The sequence below is a fragment of the Eptesicus fuscus genome, chromosome 14 (genome assembly GCF_027574615.1).
Source record: "Eptesicus fuscus isolate TK198812 chromosome 14, DD_ASM_mEF_20220401, whole genome shotgun sequence".
In the NCBI taxonomy this organism is placed as follows: Eukaryota; Metazoa; Chordata; class Mammalia; order Chiroptera; family Vespertilionidae; genus Eptesicus; species Eptesicus fuscus.
The window spans coordinates 25,703,027-25,724,051 of NC_072486.1; the positions used below are offsets into that span (position 1 = coordinate 25,703,027).

The 21,025-nt window shown below is 37.9% G+C and overlaps 1 protein-coding gene across 1 annotated transcript in view; it reads left to right on the forward strand.

The window, feature by feature from the left end:
• Positions 1 to 18,649, forward strand: part of PON2 (paraoxonase 2) — a 53,756-nt gene extending 35,107 nt beyond the window's left edge. Inside the window, exons 3-10 of the mRNA XM_008148889.3 lie at positions 142 to 212; positions 6,262 to 6,317; positions 10,449 to 10,614; positions 11,140 to 11,266; positions 13,134 to 13,334; positions 16,458 to 16,539; positions 17,238 to 17,366; positions 17,996 to 18,649. Of these exons, the coding sequence (XP_008147111.1) occupies positions 142 to 212; positions 6,262 to 6,317; positions 10,449 to 10,614; positions 11,140 to 11,266; positions 13,134 to 13,334; positions 16,458 to 16,539; positions 17,238 to 17,366; positions 17,996 to 18,154 (991 nt within the window). The 3' untranslated portion in view covers positions 18,155 to 18,649. The remainder of the gene's footprint in view (positions 1 to 141; positions 213 to 6,261; positions 6,318 to 10,448; positions 10,615 to 11,139; positions 11,267 to 13,133; positions 13,335 to 16,457; positions 16,540 to 17,237; positions 17,367 to 17,995) is intronic.
• Positions 18,650 to 21,025: the final 2,376 nt, after the last annotated feature.

Sequence of the window (21,025 nt, forward strand, 5' to 3'; positions counted from 1 at the left end):
TCCCCTTGTCTTTCTGCCTTCTCTTTTCTCTGCTGTAGATTTATGCTGTGTTTTCTGTGTGGCTGTAAGCCTCTCAAACCCTTTCTGCAACAAAGCAGGGAATACATACATAAACAGGTGAATTTTTTTTTTTTTAAACAGGAATCGACTTAAAGCCTCCAGTGAAGTAGAATCCGTAGACCTTCCAAACTGCCACCTGATTAAAGGCATCGGTGAGTATGAGAAAATGCTTGTTGTATACCTTCCGTTGTTTGGCCACCAACATTCAACAACTCATTAACAGCGTTTTGGCACGCCAATTACCGTTTATCAGAGGAACAGTCACATTAGAGCAACAAAACCTCTTTAGCCAATCTCTTGATCTCATGCCCCTTGTATTTATTTAATCTTCTCTTTTACTCTCACTGTAATTTATTATTTGCATAATCCTATATTCATTGTTTGCTTTCTTGCTTGCTTAGTGACATTTCTGAACTATTTTTGTAAAGGATGTATTCTTCGTTGTATGTGGCCACGAAGGTCTGCGTTCCATTAGCCTAGTAGTCAGCTAGTAGAGGTAAGACGGAAGGAAAAGAAGTTATAAAATAGAAAATAACAATCTCTCAACAAACATCTCTATTCCTGATATTTCCAATGCAAATGCAAACAAATACATGCATACGTCGGAGATATTGCTGGTTTGGGGCCAGACCATTGCAATAAAGTGACTATCGCAATAAAGTGAGCTGCAGTCTTTTTGCTAGTGGAGGGTCTTTGTTTTACTTTGTAAAACAATCAACATCAGGGAAGCACATCCTAGTATATGTCTACCTTTTTTCACAAGTGGCATCTTAGTATAAGATTACATTCTGCAACCTGCTGTATTCCAAACACAGTGTGAGCAGCTTCCCACATCAGCTCATGTGGGTCTAACCCATTCTTCATTCTTTTTGATATTTCCATGTACCATGACTCAGTTAACCATTTCCCTCTTAATACACACCTGCGTGGTTACAATTTTTTGCAATGGCACACAAATTAGTGATCATCATTGTAGGTAGAGCTCTTGCATTTGTTTGTCTGTAGGATAAATCCTTAACAGTGGATTGTTGTTCAGTTAGTGTATATGTTTAAAGTTTTGGTAGTCAATGCTATATTGCCCTCAAATCGGCAACACGCATAAACTCAATACCGCATATTTATGACCACCTTCTCTCCACACAGGGTTCAGAGTGTTCTTCTGGCAGAAATAAAAGTGTAGTGACCTTTCTTAATCACACCCAAGAAGGCTTCACGCTCTTGAACCCTCTGCGTTTCCAGAGAGCCTCTTTGCACTTCAAAGTTTCTTTCGTTCTGTTCCTCGCCTCTCCTCTGCACATCTGTTTCCTATGTGCTCTGGCTCCTTTTTTCCGTTGCTGCTTTTCTACTCTCCCTGGTCCCATCTCTCTTCCCCTAGACTCCTTCCTCGTGGGGCTTCGCTTTGTTGCAGTTGCCCAAACACTTAACAGGAGGATGCACACTCAGTATCAAGGACCAGATGGGCCAGATCTGCGCCGAATAATACAGACAGTTCTAGAACTAAAGTTGCCTGGAATCCCAAGAAACTCAGCAAGGCCTCCTGCCTTCTGGCTGCCATCATGAAGAGCCCCCTCAGAATTGGTCACTAAGCCGAAGCCAGATGGCATCTGGAAGGAATGTTGTACAAGGTTGGGGGAGGTCGAGGCGGTGATCTTTAAGGTTACTTTTGCTGCTGAGTTAATAATCATCCAATTATTAAGCGGCCCTTGGCCTTGTGAAGCCCACCTTCTGTGAATTCAAGTCCCAGCATAGACAGGAGGGCACAGCCAGACACAGAACAGGACAAACTGCCAAATGGTTGCTGTTACAACTCACGGGGATGGACGGCTCCTCAGAGAAAAACAAGCCCAACAACATTTGTATTCTGAACGAGCATCTGTCTGTGTTGCTGACCTTTATGTTGTGATGTGTGTGAGCTGCTGTCTGGAATTGGAAAGAACGGGGAAAATATGTCACCTATGGCCCCTCCCGCGAAGTGTTTAATGCCTCTGAGGCGCTTCAAAAGGCAACAGAGCGAAGACGATGAGTGATTAGAAGCACATTTGGGATACATTTTTAGATCTAATTAGAATTGGGCCTTTTTTTTTCCCCTTTCTTTTGGCTTATGCTCTGTGGTTAGCACACACTATATGAACATTTGTCGAATGCTATGTTAGCGATGCATAATGGTTAATAATAGCTTGTAACCACAAGTTAGACGTTTTTAACAACAGTTGCTTATCCGGTGGTCTTTGATTACAAGGAGTAGCAGTGTGCTGGGTATACTTTCCCATGTAGGCAAAAGCACTTCTCAGGGTATGCAGCAGGGATAGAGAGGTTCTCATTTTTAGTTTCTACTTTGGAAACAGTAGTAGCCTATACTTGAGACCAAGTAATTGCTCCCAGAAATAAGACCACCACCCCCGTACCCTTTACTCCCCTCACCCTTGCTCCCCGGAGCACACACACCAATGCTACATTTACCACGGCTGGAAATGAACTCTTTGCAACTCTTGGGTGCTTTATACATACATACTCTGTTTTCATTAATAATAATCACCTACCACATAAAATATAAGATATGTACCTCCTGTGGAACAGAGAATGAGTTCACTGTTCCATTTTTTTTTATTTTATTCCTTCCCAGTGTATCTTACAGAAAGAAACTAAAATTTTACCCACCCAAGATTTGGCATACTATCAGTATCTAAATAATAAAAATTATAACAATAAGAACTAGTTAACTCTGTTTGAGGCTTGAAAGTTTGCAAAATTTTTTAAATGTTTTTTTTTTTAAATGCTGGCATTCAGAGTCATGGGCTAAAACAAAATTTTGAATGTATTGTCTCTCTCAAGTGATTTAACAACTTTATATACTTCGCAATCAAGACCTTTACAACAACTGCTGCTTGGGCGATTTAAAAACAGCATTAAAATTTGTAGCCTTTGTCATTAAGTACTTTATAGTATGCCTATGAATAGGAAAACAACAAAAACCCATTACTATGAGATATAGACTTTTTTATTCTTTTTATAACAGATAAAGACCCAAGGCTCAGAGAGATGGAATAACTTTTGCAAATTCTCTTTCTAGTATCACTCTCTCTGAGTGATTCATACACATGCCTAAGTGGTAAACTAAAAGTAGAAAAAATAGGCTATATTACATATTGGACACTCTATTGGGTATGGCAAGGGCTGATTTGCTGTTATAAAGTTACAATAAGGAACGTAGAGAAGAGAGAAACTTATTTCCTCTTACATGATAGTCCAAAGATAAGCAAATGGCTTAGTGATTACATGACATGATCATCCTGAGACAAAGGCTGGTGAAGCAACACAACTCTTGTTTACGTATCGCTTCCATCTTGGTCCAAGACTAGAACTCTGGTTAGTTGCCATTTCCCATCAGAAAGGGGAAGAATGAAAATTTACATGCATATTAGTTTTACTTTATTTTACCTAGTAGTTGCGTACATCTTGTATTATCAGATCCCATTAATCTAAATGTAGACAAATGGCCAGCAGGAAATATCCAAAGCTCTGTTGTTATGTGCCTGTAGCCGAAAAGAGGGAATATGGATACTGGGGAGCAGGTGGCCATCTCTGACACAGAGAGGTAATTGCTAACGGAACAAGAAGGGATCAAAATCAGATGTGTGCTAAGCTAGAAGACTGTCTAGAGAAAAAGAGTTTTGAAAAGTTTGAAAGAAAAGAACAGGATATGAGCTGGTAAAGATCTTGGTGAGAGGCATGGAAGCAAGCATTTTTGGGCAAAAGCCAACATATGGAATTGACCGCAGTTGAATTTACAAAGTGAAGTGTCTGTAGAGAGGAACCAGGGGATGGTTCTGACAGAAAATTCATTAAATGTGAGGTTGTATTTTCCCCCCAATGTGCTTTTAAGTCAGAACAAAAGGATTTAAGTCCCAGCTTTCCAGTCTGTGATCTTGAATAATTTGCTTAACCTTTCAAAGTCTCCATAGTTTGTACTCTAAAATAAGAGATAATGATATTGCTTTTTAGGGTTATGAAAGTTATATGAAAAGATGTATATAAAGTACTTAAAAGGGGCCTGATACTTGGTAAACAATACATGTAAATAGCTACTACCATTACTTTACTATGATTATTGTTGGAGAAAAAAATTCTCCAGCATTGACTACCTTTCAGTAATTGCACCTAAGAGGTGATAGAGGTGAGAAGAGATGATAAACACCTACTATAGTAATGGCAGTAGAAATGAAGATGAGGGAGTAGATCTGGAAAACATTCTAAAGAAAGCTATAGGTAAGACATTTCCGCCCTCCCCCCTCCACTTGGAATTAGGCCGTGGGATTAAACATAAAGAAGTTACAATACAGTTGAAATGAAAATATATTTTAAAAACATTCTTCTTTCTTGATTATTTAAACAATACTAATATTTGTAGAAAATTTTAATTAAAGTAAAGTATAAGGAAGAAAACGAAAATCACTCATAATCCTAATATCCAAAGAAACATTGATTTTTTTCTATATATTTTGGTCTGTGTGTAAGGATGTATACATTGAAAAAAATGATCTTAAATAATTTTTAGGAACTACAACTTTTAATTGAGCTCCTACTAAATGGATCCAGAAAGCAAAACTTGAACTAGAATTGTGTGTGTGTGTGTGTGTGTGTATGTATGTGTGTGTGTGTGTGTGTGTGTGTGTGTGTGTGTGTGTAGGGTGTCCCCAAAAATGTATATACACACAGTTTGAATAATTATAAAGAAAGTATTTATTAAAATACACTTCATTTCCAAAATTGAGCTATCAGTTGTTAAAGTGTGTATACATTTTGGGGACATCATGTGTATGTGCTGTAGAGTTCCCCTGGTCCCTGCTCACTACTAGTTGAGAACCACCATGGGACTAGAGCCTAGTGGTTCTTAAACTTTTTGAGTATCCCAAACTCTTTTTGAATTTGCTAAAGGCCCAAGACCCTTTTCACAGAAACATATGCACATACAGAAAACATTTTACATTGCATAGAATTTCAAAAGATTCATAGATTCTTTACAACCCATTTTGACTCCTTAGGGATCCACAGACCCTAGGTTAAAAGTTCTTTCACTAAATCTCCTTTCTAAGGAACAGGCAGATGGATCATCTTTACAAAGTGAAGTTCTTGGCATTTTTCTTTTTTCCTTTTTTTTTTTTTTTTTTTCACTTTTCTCTACTATGTTAGAGCCAGCAACACTGGAAACAACCAGCCAAATGCAAACTCATGAATCAAAACAAAAATGACCAGGTAGATGCTGGGTTTGTTTTTTTTTGTTTTGTTTTGTTTTTGTCTTTTTTTTTTTTTGACAACCTAGACAATAATCTTGGTGGAGTCCTATGGAAAGTTCTTGAAAGGGAAGATTGGATTTTGTGGACTCAAAGAATGTGTCATGATTTGGCTTAATCTAAGCCATTTTTATTCCTCTTTTCTTGTGTTTGGGTCTATTATCTGTCTGCGGAATTTACACAGTGAGACTGCTGGGAAGGCCTTATGTCTAATTATTTGCTGTGCTGTGTGGAGTGTACTGCAGACAATCGATAAACAATCAATAGTAATTGTAGTCTGCCTCAGAGACAAGCGTTAGAAGCTTCAACTGGCTTAGGTGCCTGGTATTTTTCATTAATTTTCTTTTGCTAGTTTTTCCCCCCTGTAATTTAAAGCCTAAGTTTAAAGATTAAACAGAAAGCTTTCTTTGCTCATGAGAACAAGCAGGCATTGTTTTTTAAAGAGGGACTATGTAATCCCAGGTGTTTTATCTCTGTTAATGAGAGAGATGTCTGTGATTGCTTCAGATTGAATGAGCAGAGAAAGGGACAAGGCTATTTGCATGGTTAAATGGCCAGGAGCCCTTCATTTTGAAAGTAATATTCCCCTGATGTCAATTACTTTTGTACAGACATCTGGATTTTATCAGCAGCGTGTGCAGATGTCAACTTTTTCTGTATTATCATTGGAAATGTGGTGATTACTTGACTTTGATGGGAGTAAACATAAAATATCTAACATTTAAAGTCAGAAGTTCACTGCAAGCAGGGATTTAGACTGACGTTTATTGAAGAGAGTAGTTCCTTGGAAAAAAATCAGAACCATTCCTAAAGATACGGACACTGGTAGAGTAAACAAAGTCCTAGTTATGCTCTGTTTAACAAATAACAGAATTTGGACATGACATTTATGTATTTCTTGAACCTGCAGAAGCTGGCGCTGAAGATATTGACATCCTTCCCAATGGCCTGGCTTTCCTTAGTGTGGTGAGTACCTTCTTTTTCCCCAATCTAAGAGGAGGAGGTGCAAGGGGGTTTGATGAGGCCGGCAGAGCAGAATCTTATGTTTTAAATTCCTCACTTTTAAAAACATGTTTTGGGAAAAAAAAAAAAAACAACACACAGATCAAATAGGATCTTGGAAAACTTCCTCAAACTTATCTGAATCCAGAGATGAAAAAGTCTTTAGTAGTTGATTTATTGTTCTTTATGTCCCTGCTGCATTGCACTAAATATCCCATTGCAATCTGTGTCTTAAAAGTTTGTTGTGAAAAAGAATATTTGGAGGCATTATTGTGAATATTCGATACTACATTATATTCTTTCAAATACAGAATCTCCCTTTTTTTTTATCCCATTCGATATTCAATTTTGAGCTAATCTTCTTGCTGTTAATTATTTATTTATTTTCAGACAATAGACAACTTTCCCAGACAAGGCAAATGTTTTCCTTTCTCTTCCTTTCCCGCTGAATAGCCTATCATAAATAGAAAGTCATCCACTGAGTTTATTCAACCCCTTCACTGTTCCTTCATTCTTATAAGCTGAAAAGTAATAACCTCTGCAGGCCTACGTTAGAAAGACATCAAAGGTGATTGGCCTATGAGATGCTGGCCTGCATCAGTGTACCTTGCAATTGGAAAACTGTGTACGGGGGCTGACGGGGACGTTCTGACCGCCTTTCTACACTGGTCAGGGCCCAAGTGAGGGTGCTGGGCATCTTCGTGGGTTCAGTTTTATTTGAGGAAGCAGGCTCCACCTTTGAAGGCAGCCTGTCATTACTCTTTTCCCTCTCAGCATCCCTTATTTTCAGGCTCTGAGATTCTGGGGGGGATGTGAAAAAGTTGAAGATGCTTTAGAGGAGAGTCACAACACTAATAAAACAGTTGTCAGACTTAGGAGGAAGGTGAGAGAACTCAGCTTAGATGAGAATGAGGCGAGACCACTCGCCAGGCTCCTGATGGTTTTTATATGAAAGACAGTGAGCGGCTGGTTGTTAGCACTGAGGGAAAAAAGGAAATGCCGTGGGCTTTGGCAGAAACACCAATGTTTATATTACATTTTTAAAATACAGTTGTAAAAAAAAGTTTATTTAATAAGCTACACAGAATTAGTAAAACGATATTTCTTGTAGGACTCTGGGTCTGTTTGCACATCTGTCTGTCGGCTTAGGAAAAAAGACAGTAGGACTAATAGTTAAAATTATACATAACTAGTGATGCAAAAATCCTGAGTAAAGCAGAAGGCAGTTGCTTTTTAAATTTTTTGAAAAGGAGGTGTTGTCAGAGATTTGTGTAACCCAGAACACACCCATTTCAAGATTTTCTCCCCACAGGAATAAATCTGAATTTGGAGGAGTGAAGTCTCCCAATACATAAATCGAGAGCAATTTCAGCGGAGGGGCTTATTATAGCCACAGTGATCTTATAACTGTCAACAAGAGAATTGCCTCTGGTGTTTTTTTGTTTTGTTTTGTGTTTGTTTTGTGTGTATATCCTTCCTTGGTTATATAACTTTCTTTTCTATTCTTTTTTTTTTCAAATTTAGAAATGAGCCCACTTTGTTTCTTTAATTTACTCAGCATTGTTTCTAATATTTCCCAGAATATGCTCCTTTTTAAATGAATAACTCCTACACCACGTCAGTTGTTTGTTCTTCTTCCAAACAATTTAGTTCATCCAACACATTCTGTTCATTGGTAATGGATTTGAGGGTCACCTCAAAACTAACATCACACTTAATGAGGAGTTGGATGACATAGAGTCGACTGTAAAAATGATTTAAATGGCACTGTGGATACTCTTAACACTACTGAACTGTACACTTAATATGGTGAAGGTGGTATGTTTGTGTCTTTTACTGTAAGTAAAAATAAATTTTTTTTTTAAGAAGAGGAAAAACAGATTTAAATGTTAGGGGGAATTAAAATAACCAGGAGTAGTCATCACCATCCCCTGTGTGTGGAAACCCTGCTATTGTTTATGGGATGTTCATAAAGAATAGAGATTATTAACCACTGAAGTGGTGTTGCCAGATCGCAATAGCGAAGTTCCAGTTTATTCTACTTGCTGGCCCTGCCAGCCGTGAAGTTATGTCATTTGATAGATTTCTTTTTAATTGGAGAGAATTTCTTTTATGTCCAATTTTGTGCATAGAATGAGACTTCTTTTTAGTACTCTTAAATTTGCATAGAATATGACTGAAAACTTTTAAAAGAGGAAAGACCTTGATTATTTCAGTGAGTGCCAGAAAAGTATTAAATAAAATTCAACCTGATTAAAAGGTCCATGAAAACTAGAAATAGAAGATAACTTTACAGAAACCTATAGCAAACATAATTCTTAGTGGTTAAATATTAGCTACCTTCCCATTAATGTTTAGAGAAGGAAGAAAATGCTCCCACCCCCCAACACTATAACCACTATCAATCGACTAGAGTTCTTCATAACCCAAGAAAAAGAAATCTGAGGTAAAAAACAGACAAAACTGCTATTATTTTCAGATCGTGTGGGCACCTGGTTTTTAAATACTCTAAGGGTTGGATTCAAAATGAACATATAAAACTAAATGGCTTTCTCATGCACTAAGAAAAACCAAATAGAAAATGTAATAATAATAATAATGATGATGATGTTTTATTCAGCACACCAACTTCTCCAAAATTTATACAGAAAAATAAATGAGCAGAAATATTTAAGACTACTGTGTAAAGATCAAGCAATGAGTGTGCAATATGGGGATATATATATATATATTTTATTTTATTTATTTTTGCTATATCTATCTATATCTCATATCTTATAAATAAAGCTATAGTAATTAATAATAATATAGTAATTCATGTGAATATGCATGAGTCCCCAAACTGACCAATATGTAAACAGGAATGTAGTGCATGATAAAGGTGACATTCGGAATCAGTGGGAAAAGGACAGACTGTGTGCCACACACTGACCCAGTGCCTGGGTTCTAGCAGTGCACAAATGAGACAAAGTTCTGACTCATGTTCCAGCGGGGGGAGAACAAATATATGTCAGATAGTGGCAACATTTGAGCAAAATATAAAATAAGGTGAGGCATTGGAGAGTGGCAGCTGAGGTGAGGGTAGCGTCAGGCTGCCATTTATATTTGTATATATATGTGTATATGTCAAATAGCAATAAGTGACATTTGGTGCAGATATGATATAAAGAAGTTGAGGGAAGTAGTCCTAAATCTTGGTGTTTTTTGGGTTTTTTGTTTGTTTGTTTTTTTTTTGGGGGGGTATTCCAAGGCAAAGGGGGTAGGGTGTATAAAGGCCCTGAGGTGAGAATGTGCTTGGTTTGTTTGAAGAGCATCAATGGCCAAGGCAACATGAGTGAGTACAGGGTAGGGGGTGAGGGTGCAGAGATGGCGTGTTTGGGGTGGGGTAAAGGAGATGACCAGGGCAGATCATATAAGGCCTTTAGGCTATCTTGGAATTTTTGCTTTTAATCTGAGTAAGATGGGAGTTTTTGATCCAATGTGTGACATCATCTGACAAAATTTGGATGTTGATGTAAGACTAGATTTCTGCAGAGAGTTAAGGACAGAAGCAGAAAGGCCAGTTAGGAGGCTACTGCGTAATCGCGGTGGTGGTTTGGACAGGGGCAGTCATGGAGGAAGTGGTGAAAGATGTTCACATCCTTAGGAAGGGACATACTTTCAAGGAGAGTCAACAGGATGTGAGACAAGGAGGGGAGTCTTGCCTGACTCCATTCACCGAGTCTTCTGGCTTCATAGAAGCAAAGTGCAGGCTGTGGGCTGGAGGATCCATAGTCAGTATGTAAACTTTCATGTATCCCCACCTTCAACTCCACCGGGTGTCTTCTAGTCTACAAACCTTCTGGTTGCCCTCTGAAGAGACTCAGCCCCTGGTCTTTTGCCTCAACTCAGAAAAATCAGTTATTGTTCATCTTTCAGCTTTTCAGCTCCCAATTATTATTTTTTCTATCGTCTCCCCTCTGCTTCCTTTGTGTTTGTAGCTTTATGCCACCACCTTTAACCAAAGCCTCTATTTATCTTTTATTTATAGTTCCCACTTTAGTCCATAAAAATACGTAAGCCTTTATACTTAACCTTTCTCTCTGTTTTGAAAAGGGTCTAAAATATCCAGGACTCCACAGCTTTGCACCAGACAAGCCTGGAGGAATACTAATGATGGATCTAAAAGACGAAAACCCCAGGGCATTGGAATTAAGAATTAGCCGTGGGTTTAATTTGGCTTCGTTTAATCCACATGGTATCAGCACTTTCATAGACAGCGGTAAGAGCTGATGAGCTACCAACATTAAGAAACTTATAATGGTGTGTAAATGACTGTGGAAAATAGATTCGGATCATGTCTGAAGTAAGAGAACAATTAACTCATGAATTATTCCTGAATTCTTCATACAAATAAGTTGATTTGCCTCTGCCACTAACTGTAAGTTATGCTGGGTTTTGAAATATCTAACAGCACCTTAAAGAATGCTTAGATTTCATGACCTTTTTACATACCTCTGATCATTGCATTAAAAAATAGCTATATTTCTGAATTAAACTATAAACAGATTATTCATGAATTCTGTGTGTGGAGTGAGAAACACTCTTTCTTAAAGGTCAGGGGACCAATGATCAGAAATAACACCAGACAAACAGTGATGAGGAAGGCAGGGAAGAAGAATGATCTGTTCGGTCGTCTAACAGCTTAGACATTTAACCTTTCCTTGCCTGGTATTTAAATGTCAGTGTCTGCCTGAAGGTACTATGGCTGTCTTGTAAATTAACTCTGTTCTTTCCATTTTTTCAGATGACACGGTTTATCTCTTTGTTGTAAACCACCCAGAATTCAAGAATACAGTGGAAATTTTTAAATTTCAAGAAGAAGATAATTCTCTTTTGCATCTAAAAACAGTCAAGCATGAGCTTCTTCCAAGGTACTTAGTCTTTTTGTTCATTCTCCAATTTATCTCCAACATTTTTAGATATCCCTCACGGTGGTCCTCTCATGCATGCATTTGTGTGTGTGTGTGTGTGTGTGTGTGTGTGTGTGTGTGTGTGTGTGTGTGTGTCTTTGTAGAGCAGGGAAAGTCAATGTCCCTCATTATAGTAATCAGTGTTCAATGTGGACTCTCTTGAGAAATGATGAAATGCTTGGTACAGGGGAGATGCTCTTCAGGACCATCATGGGAGGATTAGACAAACCTCACCATTTCTCCTGCTTTCGCCTTCCAACTCAGATGACTCAGCACCCAACTAACAATAATACCTGGCCTGTCAAGGAATGGTAGCCTGCTTTATATGGAGTTTGCATGTTTTGTATGGGACTAACTAACACAAAGAGTTTTCACAGCGTTAGTGGTAGCTGTGGGCTAATGACCCTACAGAACTGGAGAGATTCGGGTTGGAAGTGGGTTGCTACTACTTCAAGAGCACACAACTGGTTGACAATGGGACTGGAAGAGAATTGTGTTCCTCTCCGGCTCAGTTTGCATTAGCCTACTGCTTCTTTAGAGTTTGAACTTGATGGATATTTTTAATTTCTACTTTCCTAACTAGGGAAGCATGTAACTTCCAATCATTCTTCCGGAATGATTCATAATAAATAGGAGCATAAATACCACCCTGGGAGCCTCTGCATGATAGAGCTCTTTCAGAATGAGGTGACCCACCTACCCTGTAGCTCCATTTTTATTTAACAAAGGAGAAAGCAGCTCTTTCAGACAATTTTGCATCGGGTAATTGGAATTTAAATTTAATAACACTCTTGCCTAACTGGTTTTAAAAATGTAATTGTTTTTAGCATATAAATCTCTCACCTGAAGCATTGCATTATGGCAATTTCATCATCCATCTCTCTGCAATTGTTTATGGAATGCCTGTTCATTCTCGGCTGGTTGGCTTTGTGAGTTAGGTAGAAATTGAACAGTCAACCTGAGTTTGACTAATTACTAAGCAGAGAAACTTGGGAAAATCCAGCAACTTAGTAAATGGAAGCCAGGCAAATGTTATTGGCTTCCCAACCAGCAAACCAGCTCTATAAAGGATAGCTGGTTTCCTACATTTCTTGCTGTCAACAAATATACTCTTGCCCAGCGGCATGGCTCATTGGTGAACCAAGAGGTCAGGGTTCGATTCCTGGTCAGGGCATATGCCTGGGTTGCAGGCTCGATCCCCAGTGTGGGGCATGTCGGAGGCAGCCAATCAATGATTCTCTCTCATCATTGATGTTTCTATCTCTCTTTCCCTCTCCCTTCCTCTCTGAAGTCAATAAAGATATATTTAAAAAAACATACTGTTGGCACCAAGACCTTTTTTTAAAATATATTTTATTGATTTTTCACAGAGAGGAAGGGAGAGGGATAGAGAGCTAGAAACATCGATGAGAGAAAGACATCGACCAGCTGCCTCCTGCACACCCCCCACCAGGGGATGTGTCCGCAACCAATGTACATGCCCTCGACCGGAATCGAACCTGGGACCTTCCAGTCCGCAGACCGACGCTCTATCCACTGAGCCAAACCGGTTTCAACAAGACCTTTTATCTTTTATAATAATCCTGCCTTAATTGCTAAATGACATGTCTTCCAATTACCTGGTACCATACAAAATTGTTCTTTGGCAAATGGTTTTATAGTAGATTCTATATGACAATAGCCATGTGATTTTTAGCTGAGCTTTTCTTGGGAAACCTCTTGCCAAATTTTTAAAGCATGTATTGTGTAAACCTTCTGGATTCCTAATTTTTAAAGTGGAGACCAACTGGCTTTTTATGTTCTCTCACATGTTATTTTTCTCTTTCAGTGTGAATGATATCATAGCTGTTGGACCTGCACATTTCTATGCCACCAATGACCACTATTTCTCTGATCCTTTCTTAAAGTATTTGGAAACATACTTGAACTTACACTGGACAAATGTTGTTTACTATAGTCCAAATGAAGTTAAACTGGTAGCAGAAGGATTTGACTCAGCCAATGGAATCACCATTTCACCTGATAAAAAGTATGATCCCTTATAAAAGTCATTTTATTTCTTCTCAGTCATGGTCATGGGCCAAATTCTTCACTTTGTTTTTTCTTCAGTGTGCAAATTGCTTACTGAAGCTATTTTATATAAATATTATATGTATATTATATTTATATTATATTATTAACATAACATTATAATCATTATATATTTATTATATAATATGTGATATTTATATGTAATATATTGTGTGATACATGATTAAATATGTATATATAATATATTAATTATGTAATTATATGTACTATCCTATATAATAGAAGGCCAATATGCAAATCAACTGAACAGCATAACGACTGGTCACTATGATGCACACTGACCACCAGGGGGCAGACACTCAATGCAGGAGTTTCCCCCTGGTGGTCAGTGTGCTTCCACAGGGGGAGCACCACTCAGCCAGAAGCCCTGAGCTGGGCTCACAGCTGGCAAGCGCAGTGGCGGTGGCGGGAGCCTCTCCCACCTCCGTGGCAGCACTAAGGATAATAGGCAGACATTCCCTGAGGGCTTCCAGAGTGCAAGAGGGCACAGGACGGGCTGAGGGCCACCCCCCCCCCCACCCCCAGTGCACAAATTTCGTGCACCGGGCCTCTAGTATTTATATATTATATGTTTACATACAATATCTAAATTTTGGTATATATCATTATAGAATCTAGTTTTATAAATGTAATTTTTAATAAGATGGGATCATATTTATATATACATATCAAAGTATCAGGTAGGTGGTTCCTTTTAAATGAATATCTCATTGTTACATTGGCTGTACATTACTAAACTAATTTAACCCATTCTCTGTTGATGGATATGTAGGTTGTTAATTTTTTCTATATAAATACCATCTTATATTTCTCATTTACCACTTAAACTTATCCAAATATTTTAAAAGGAAAAACTTCCTAGGGTAGCTTTATGGTATAATGGTTAAATCTTCAGATTTGGGAGTCATACAGACCCCGGTTCAAATGCCAGCTGGGCACCGGCTAAATGTGGTGCTAACGAGCCCCTCCTCTTACACATTTGCACAGACAGACCCTTAAAATAGACCTGTTTGCTCTGAGAGTGAGCCTCTCAAACATCTTTAATAGATATTGTCAAATTGCCTTCCATAAGTATCTTACTATTTTTATATGTTCAACCACAGCTTACAGAAAGGATGATATATTCTTTTTCAAATATATTTTTATTGATTTCAGAGGGGAAGGGAGAGGGAGAAAGATAGAAGCATCAATAATGAGAGAATCATTGATTGGCTGCCTCTTGCATACCCCCCACTGGGGATCAAGCCTACAACCCAGGCATGTGCTCTTGACTGGAATTGAACCCAGGACCCTTCAGTCCACAGGCTGATTCTCTATCCACTGAACCAAACCAGCCATGGCAGGATGATATAGTAGTCTTTATTAACTTTCCCTTTTACTGCCTTAACCCTCTGAACAATTTAAACTACTACAAATATAATATGAAATAAATTTTGCAGTCCTTGACAACTAAATGTCTTTATTTTCATGACACAGTTTCTTCTTTCTTGTTGACTACAGAGAATGAATGTCTAATCATTTAATTTAAATTGTCTATAACTGACCCAGTGCAACCTCTCCAGCCAAATCTGTTTTTCTTTCCAACTCTCATCTTTTGAGAGTCAAACTTTGCAATCATTCAAGCTAAAAAATAATAATAAAAGGGGCTTCCGCTTTAACTCCTCCTCTGGCACCATTCCTTGCTAAACAGTGAGCAAGTTGTGTTGGCTCTACCTTTGTGTCTGTCCCCTACTCTCACCCTCTTTCCTTTCCACTGACATCTGCCTGGCTTAGTTTCTCATCCTCTCTGGCTAGAGTGTTAGCCATCCTTCCAACTTGTTTCCAGTCCACTTCCATCCTCTGCCTCCATTGCCAATTTTTCTCTCTGTATTTTTCTAGCCTTTAAGAGCCTCCAAAAGAGGGAGCTCTGTCTGCTTCATCTTTGACTCATGCTCGGCACTGCCAGGTGCAAAGCAAATGCCCAGTAATTGTTGAGTGGAACGACCATTTGTTATCATGCCTCTTTGTTATTCTAAAAATTCAGCGCAACCCAATTGCTAAATCAAGGCAGGCTAAAGGTTGGAATTTCTTTAATAGGCTAACTCAGACCTCCCCTTTCTTACTGTTTTGGTACAGTCCATGCTTTAGACAAAGAACTCATTATTTAGCAAATATGCCTTTCTCATTCTTGCCCCTGTGCCTTTGCTCACATGTTTTCTCCTGTCTTGAAGGTGTTTTGTCCTCATAGCCTCAACTCCAGCCTCTAGTTCCTTATCACTGCAGATCCCTGTTCCTTTGTGAGCCCTTCTGTGTTCTCAAGAGTTAGATATTTCTTCAGTCTCTAGACCGGAAGTATTTCTTATGGTAGCCGTCATGCTGCATTATTTGTTTAATGTGTATAAACCAGTCTGATCGTTCCAATATACTATAAACTTTTCAGGAAAAAGGCTGTGTCTTTTTTATGTTTCTATCTATCACAATACTGAGTTCATGGCTTTACACATGATAATTGCTCAATAGAACAGTTGCCATGGAATGGTCAATTCAGTGAGTGAAATTACCATAAAGTAGTCCATTAATTCGCCCTTTAGACAGACTGTTCTGAATAGATACTTAGCTCTTATGCTTAAAATTCTCAATATGTAAATAAATATGTTATTAAATACGTTAATACACATTCTAGTAAAATGTGTTCTGTTCTGTACCATAACATGTAAATGACATCTAGAAGTATCAAATTATATTGTGAAATATAAAGCCTTTTTTTTTTCTGAAGCCAAACATCTATTTTATTGTCCTTTCAGTGGCAAATATCACACACTTTATATTCATAATGACGTCCTATATTACTTTTCCTTACAAACCTTTTGAAAAATAATTGAACAATTCCGTGATTGTTGTAGCAACACGGAATTGATTTTGAAAGCTTACTTTTTAAATAAAAATTGACCTTTATCAAGCATTGCTTGAGGGCCCATCATTGATTAACTTCTTGGCAGGTTATTAAGACTCATTCTTGCATACTGTATTAATGAAGCTTTATGTTGTCATGGAGCCTAACCAGTGTGTCCTTTCTGCAAAGGTACATCTATGTAGCTGATATATTGGCTCATGAAATTCATGTTTTGGAAAAACAGCATAATATGAATTTAACGCAAGTGAAGGTAAAATATTTCTTTTCATATATAAAGTCAACATTAATCTAATATACTTTGAAATTGCATAGTTATACTATGCTTTTGCAGTACCTCACGTAGAACAGACTATGGATGCCAGTGTTGCTATTTTGGGTTTTTAAATATCCCGTGATATAACCGGCCAAGTCTCCTATTCCAGCAGTCATGAGAAGTGACCGGCATCACATGCAGCGGTGGGCTGGGAGTGATATGTCACCGGATGCATTCCAATAAGAATTTTCCCAATTGAAAAGACTAATAGATGAATTCTGAAATGAAGATTTATGCACGCTGTCATTTCTTTCAATAATAAATGAAGGTAGAAATTGGGCACCGCACCATTATTATGTTCTTCCTACTTGACAACACATATTTTAGATTGGTTAAGAACTTCCTGTTTTGCTTTGAATGAGTTCTTTGAACTTACTGATCATTATGCATCCTTTAAGGAGTTCGTTTTTTAGAGGTTGGTTATTAGCCTAACTTTCTTAATTTCAGGGAAGATGAAAAGTGACTCTAAATCAGTTGATTAAATTTATTTGAACCAATATTGTTGTTAAAAGGCTGGCAGCAGGGAGGTGTGTGTAATCCCCTCTCCCCCAGCCACCGAGGCAGAAAAGGTTAGCCCTAAATTATTTAACCAAGTTTCCCATGTCATTTAACTATTGACATTTTTAATTTGGAAGGTACTCAAGTTGGATACACTGGTGGATAATTTATCTATTGATCCTTCCTCGGGGGACATCTTGGTAGGCTGTCATCCTAACGGCCAGAAGCTGTTCATTTATGATCCGAACAATCCTCCTTCCTCACAGGTTTTTATAGTTTTCGTTTTCAACCTTAATTATTCAAGTCTTTTTGAACTACTAACACAATAAACTGTCATGGGGATGGTTTATGTAGTCCTTTTAAACCAATAATACAGTAAACTAATGTAGTGGTTTTGTAATTGCTTTAAGCCAATAATTGGCAGAATTTCACATTGCTCAAATACTTTTAGAAAGGTAATCTTTTGATGTATGAAATTATGGTGGCAGCTAGTCAAAAGGCATTTTTATAAAGACATGTGGGCTCCCTATGTGGTATCCTGGCAATTTTTAAATACCTGGCTTATCGTCAGCTCACCACATGACATGGCTTTTGTTCAAGCTAAAGTTGTGTCAAAGTAGGCACATTAGTGTGGAAGTATTCCTATTAATGCTCAATTACTATAATAACACTAAATCCTGTGTTGGCAGGAAATAACTAGATAGTTTAAGAAAGTACTTTCTTTGAAGGTTTAAGAAAGTACTTTAATTTAAGCATTAAAAAAGGTTGGTAGCTGCTATTTTTCAACAGCATGTCCTCCTAATCATTGTTTCATTGTGGGAGACAGGGATCATTGGTGATGGAGAGATGTGGGTGTATGGTGGTTCTATAGTAATCCTTTGTCTCTCCTGAATAGGTTCTCCGCATCCAGAATATTCTCTCAGAGAAGCCTACAGTGACCATAGTTTATGCCAACAACGGATCTGTTCTCCAGGGAAGTTCTGTGGCCTCTGTATATGATAGGAAGCTGCTCATAGGCACTTTGTACCACAGAGCCCTGTATTGTGAGCTCTAATGTGGACTTCGGGTATGCAAGTGTGCTCACTTCTCTTAACAATTAGTTTTCTATGAATGGCTCGTGCTGAGGGAATTTAACTAGTAAAGTTGAGCCAGGATGTATGACGTGTATAGTTAATTTTATTTCAGGAAGGAAAGGCCCCTTCAGTCCTTGTTGCACTTTTAACATAAAGGAAAATGAACAGGTTTGTTGTTGTTGTTGTTGTTGTTTTTTAAATGCCAAGTAAAGGAGAGAGAAGAAAGCTGCTTTCGGTAAAGTGAATATACTTTGCACAAAATAAGCCTCACCTCCTCCTTCCAACTGCCAGAGCACGAATTCCACTGAATCAGGGTAGATCTCATTTCCTTAAAATGTGAGTGACCTCTGCTCTAACAGTGTGATCACTGTGACTGTTCGGAACTACTGATAGGTAACGTGTATGGATGTTTTGTACTTACATCTTTGTTTACTATTAAAGAGTTGGAGTTGTATTAAAGACTAACTAAAATCCTATCATCATTTGGTCTGTGTTTCATTCTCAAGGCAGGTCCTCAGGGACTATGGGAAAGTAGCTGTTTCCTCGTGGAATTTCTTTGGGACAAGCAGGCATGGCAATGTTGATTTCTCTCCTTTCTCATTGAAAGCTGAATGTCAATGAGCTCTTTATTTGAATAAAATAAAACAATCAACTAAATAGGGCAACTCAAGTTCTCCATTAGTATGGAGTGTTCCATCAGCTCTCTTCCTACTTTACCTACAAAGAAGAGATCAATGTTGGGGCTGGAAGGCCAAACAACCTCCTCATTGAACTCAACTGTGAACTTCATCAGGAGAGATTGAAGTCAGCTGTCCAGGGCCTAGGATCGAGGCCAAGAGTGCCTGCCTCATGGCAGAGAGTTCTTTCCACTCACTGTACTTCCTATAAAACCATCTTAAGCCCTTGAGACTTTCCATTGTAATGTACCAAAAAGCACTTTACTTCACTTCTCATGGTTTTCCCCATCTTCAGCATCATTATCATCAAAATATTTGTGTTACTTACCAAGTGCCAAACAATGCACTAAAAATGGTCCATTCATTATCTCATTTAATCCTAAGTACAGCCCTGAGAGAGTAGGTACTGATGTTATATCACTGTTAACATTTCACAGATGTTCAGTCACACACCCAGGAAGGGGTGGTCCTCTATTTCTGATGCCAGAGGCTGGACCAGCTCCCACTTTACAGAAAGCTACTGCCACAGAACTAATGAGTATCTTGTTATTTACTCTTTTCTCTCATATATAGTTTCTTTCATTTTCTTTATATATTAGTTGGATTTCTGCTTTTAGATGAGTCATTTAATGGCTTTTTAATGTAAATTACAGAAGTTTTCTTAAACCTGGCCTCTGTTCATTTGGCCTGTGTTTTTACTTAATTTTTAAGTACTCTGTTACTAAAGTATCTTGGAACTATTTTTTTGCTAAAATAATTACTGTTTTTTGCTGTTTCCATTATCCATAGGAAAATGTTAAGTCATAGAAGAACAAAGCAAGATTAAACACTATTCACTAGGGATCCAAAACCAAGAAGCATAAATTTTAATTTTAGATGATAACAATGACTAACTAAAAAGCTACTTTTGTTAAAAGTACCAGAATATAGTAGGTACAAAATAAACTTTTTTTATTGTACTTATTAAAAATTTTATTTGGACGAAAGTAAATATAATTTAATAAGCACATGTATTCCTTGTCTTAGAAATACAAAAATAATTTTTAAATAAACTTTGGCCTCTGGGCCATGAAGGGTTCTATTTTATCATAAGTATATTGTGTGTTTATGGTGCTCTTACTGTGATCATGTATTGAGTTTGAACAATTTGGTTGGTTATTAAGAGATCAAGTCGTTCAAAAAGACTGAAATTGCAATTGGGCTATGTCACCACCAGGTAAATATAGGTCGCGAGCACAGGCGTGTGCGTGTGCTTGTGCGTGTGCGTGTGCGTGTGTGTGTGCGTGTGTGTGTGTGTGTGTGTGTCTGCGCGCTAATTCCTTTTAATCCGAGATCCGGTTCAGTGACAATAAATATCCTTTTGTTTTTTTCACAGTACCTCCATTCTTCTACAACAGCTAAATGTAAACATGAATATCTAATACAGGGAACAAGGAAAATAAAATATGAGCTATATTACAGCATTTTTGCCTCATTTTGTGTATTGCTTATGTAACTGGTTAATAATAAATAATCTAAGGCCGATCTTTTTTCTAGAGTTTGATTTGTTCAGTTTAATTATTTCTTGAAGTCACAACCTACCTAGGCTGGGGAATGTGTACTTGGCAAAGCAGTGAAGAACTAATAGCACCCACCACCACACCACCCACCTCACCTTTCTTTGGCTACTTGTACTTTTCATTACTCACTTGGCTTTCCACGAAAGGATTTCCATGTGTGAGAGAAGGAGAAGGGTTGGGAGGATCCCAGTAGCTCTCTTAGCTTTCTGCTCCTGGTTTTCAAGATTTTTATTCTATAAAAAGAAGGCAGAGAAGAAGATAAAAGAGCCTAGTATAGTTTTTAACTACAAAAAAATAACTTTCAGTTCACTTAAAAATTTTTAGTATACTAAATAGCTTTTCTGTAGCCATCCCTGAGTTAGGCATTAGGATACAATAGTGAACCAGACACTGCCTATATTCTAATGGGAGATTCAACAAATGAGAAAATAGGTTATTAGAGAGAGAGAGAGAGAGAGAGAGAGAGAGAGAGAGAGAGAGTGATTAGAAGTAACTAAGCAAATGTGATTAGAGAACAATTTAGAGAAACCAATTCCCCCCAACTTTTGAAAAGTTTACAGCCGGGGGAAAATTGAAAAGCCAGTTCCATGACTGCCTTCATTCACTTTACCTATAT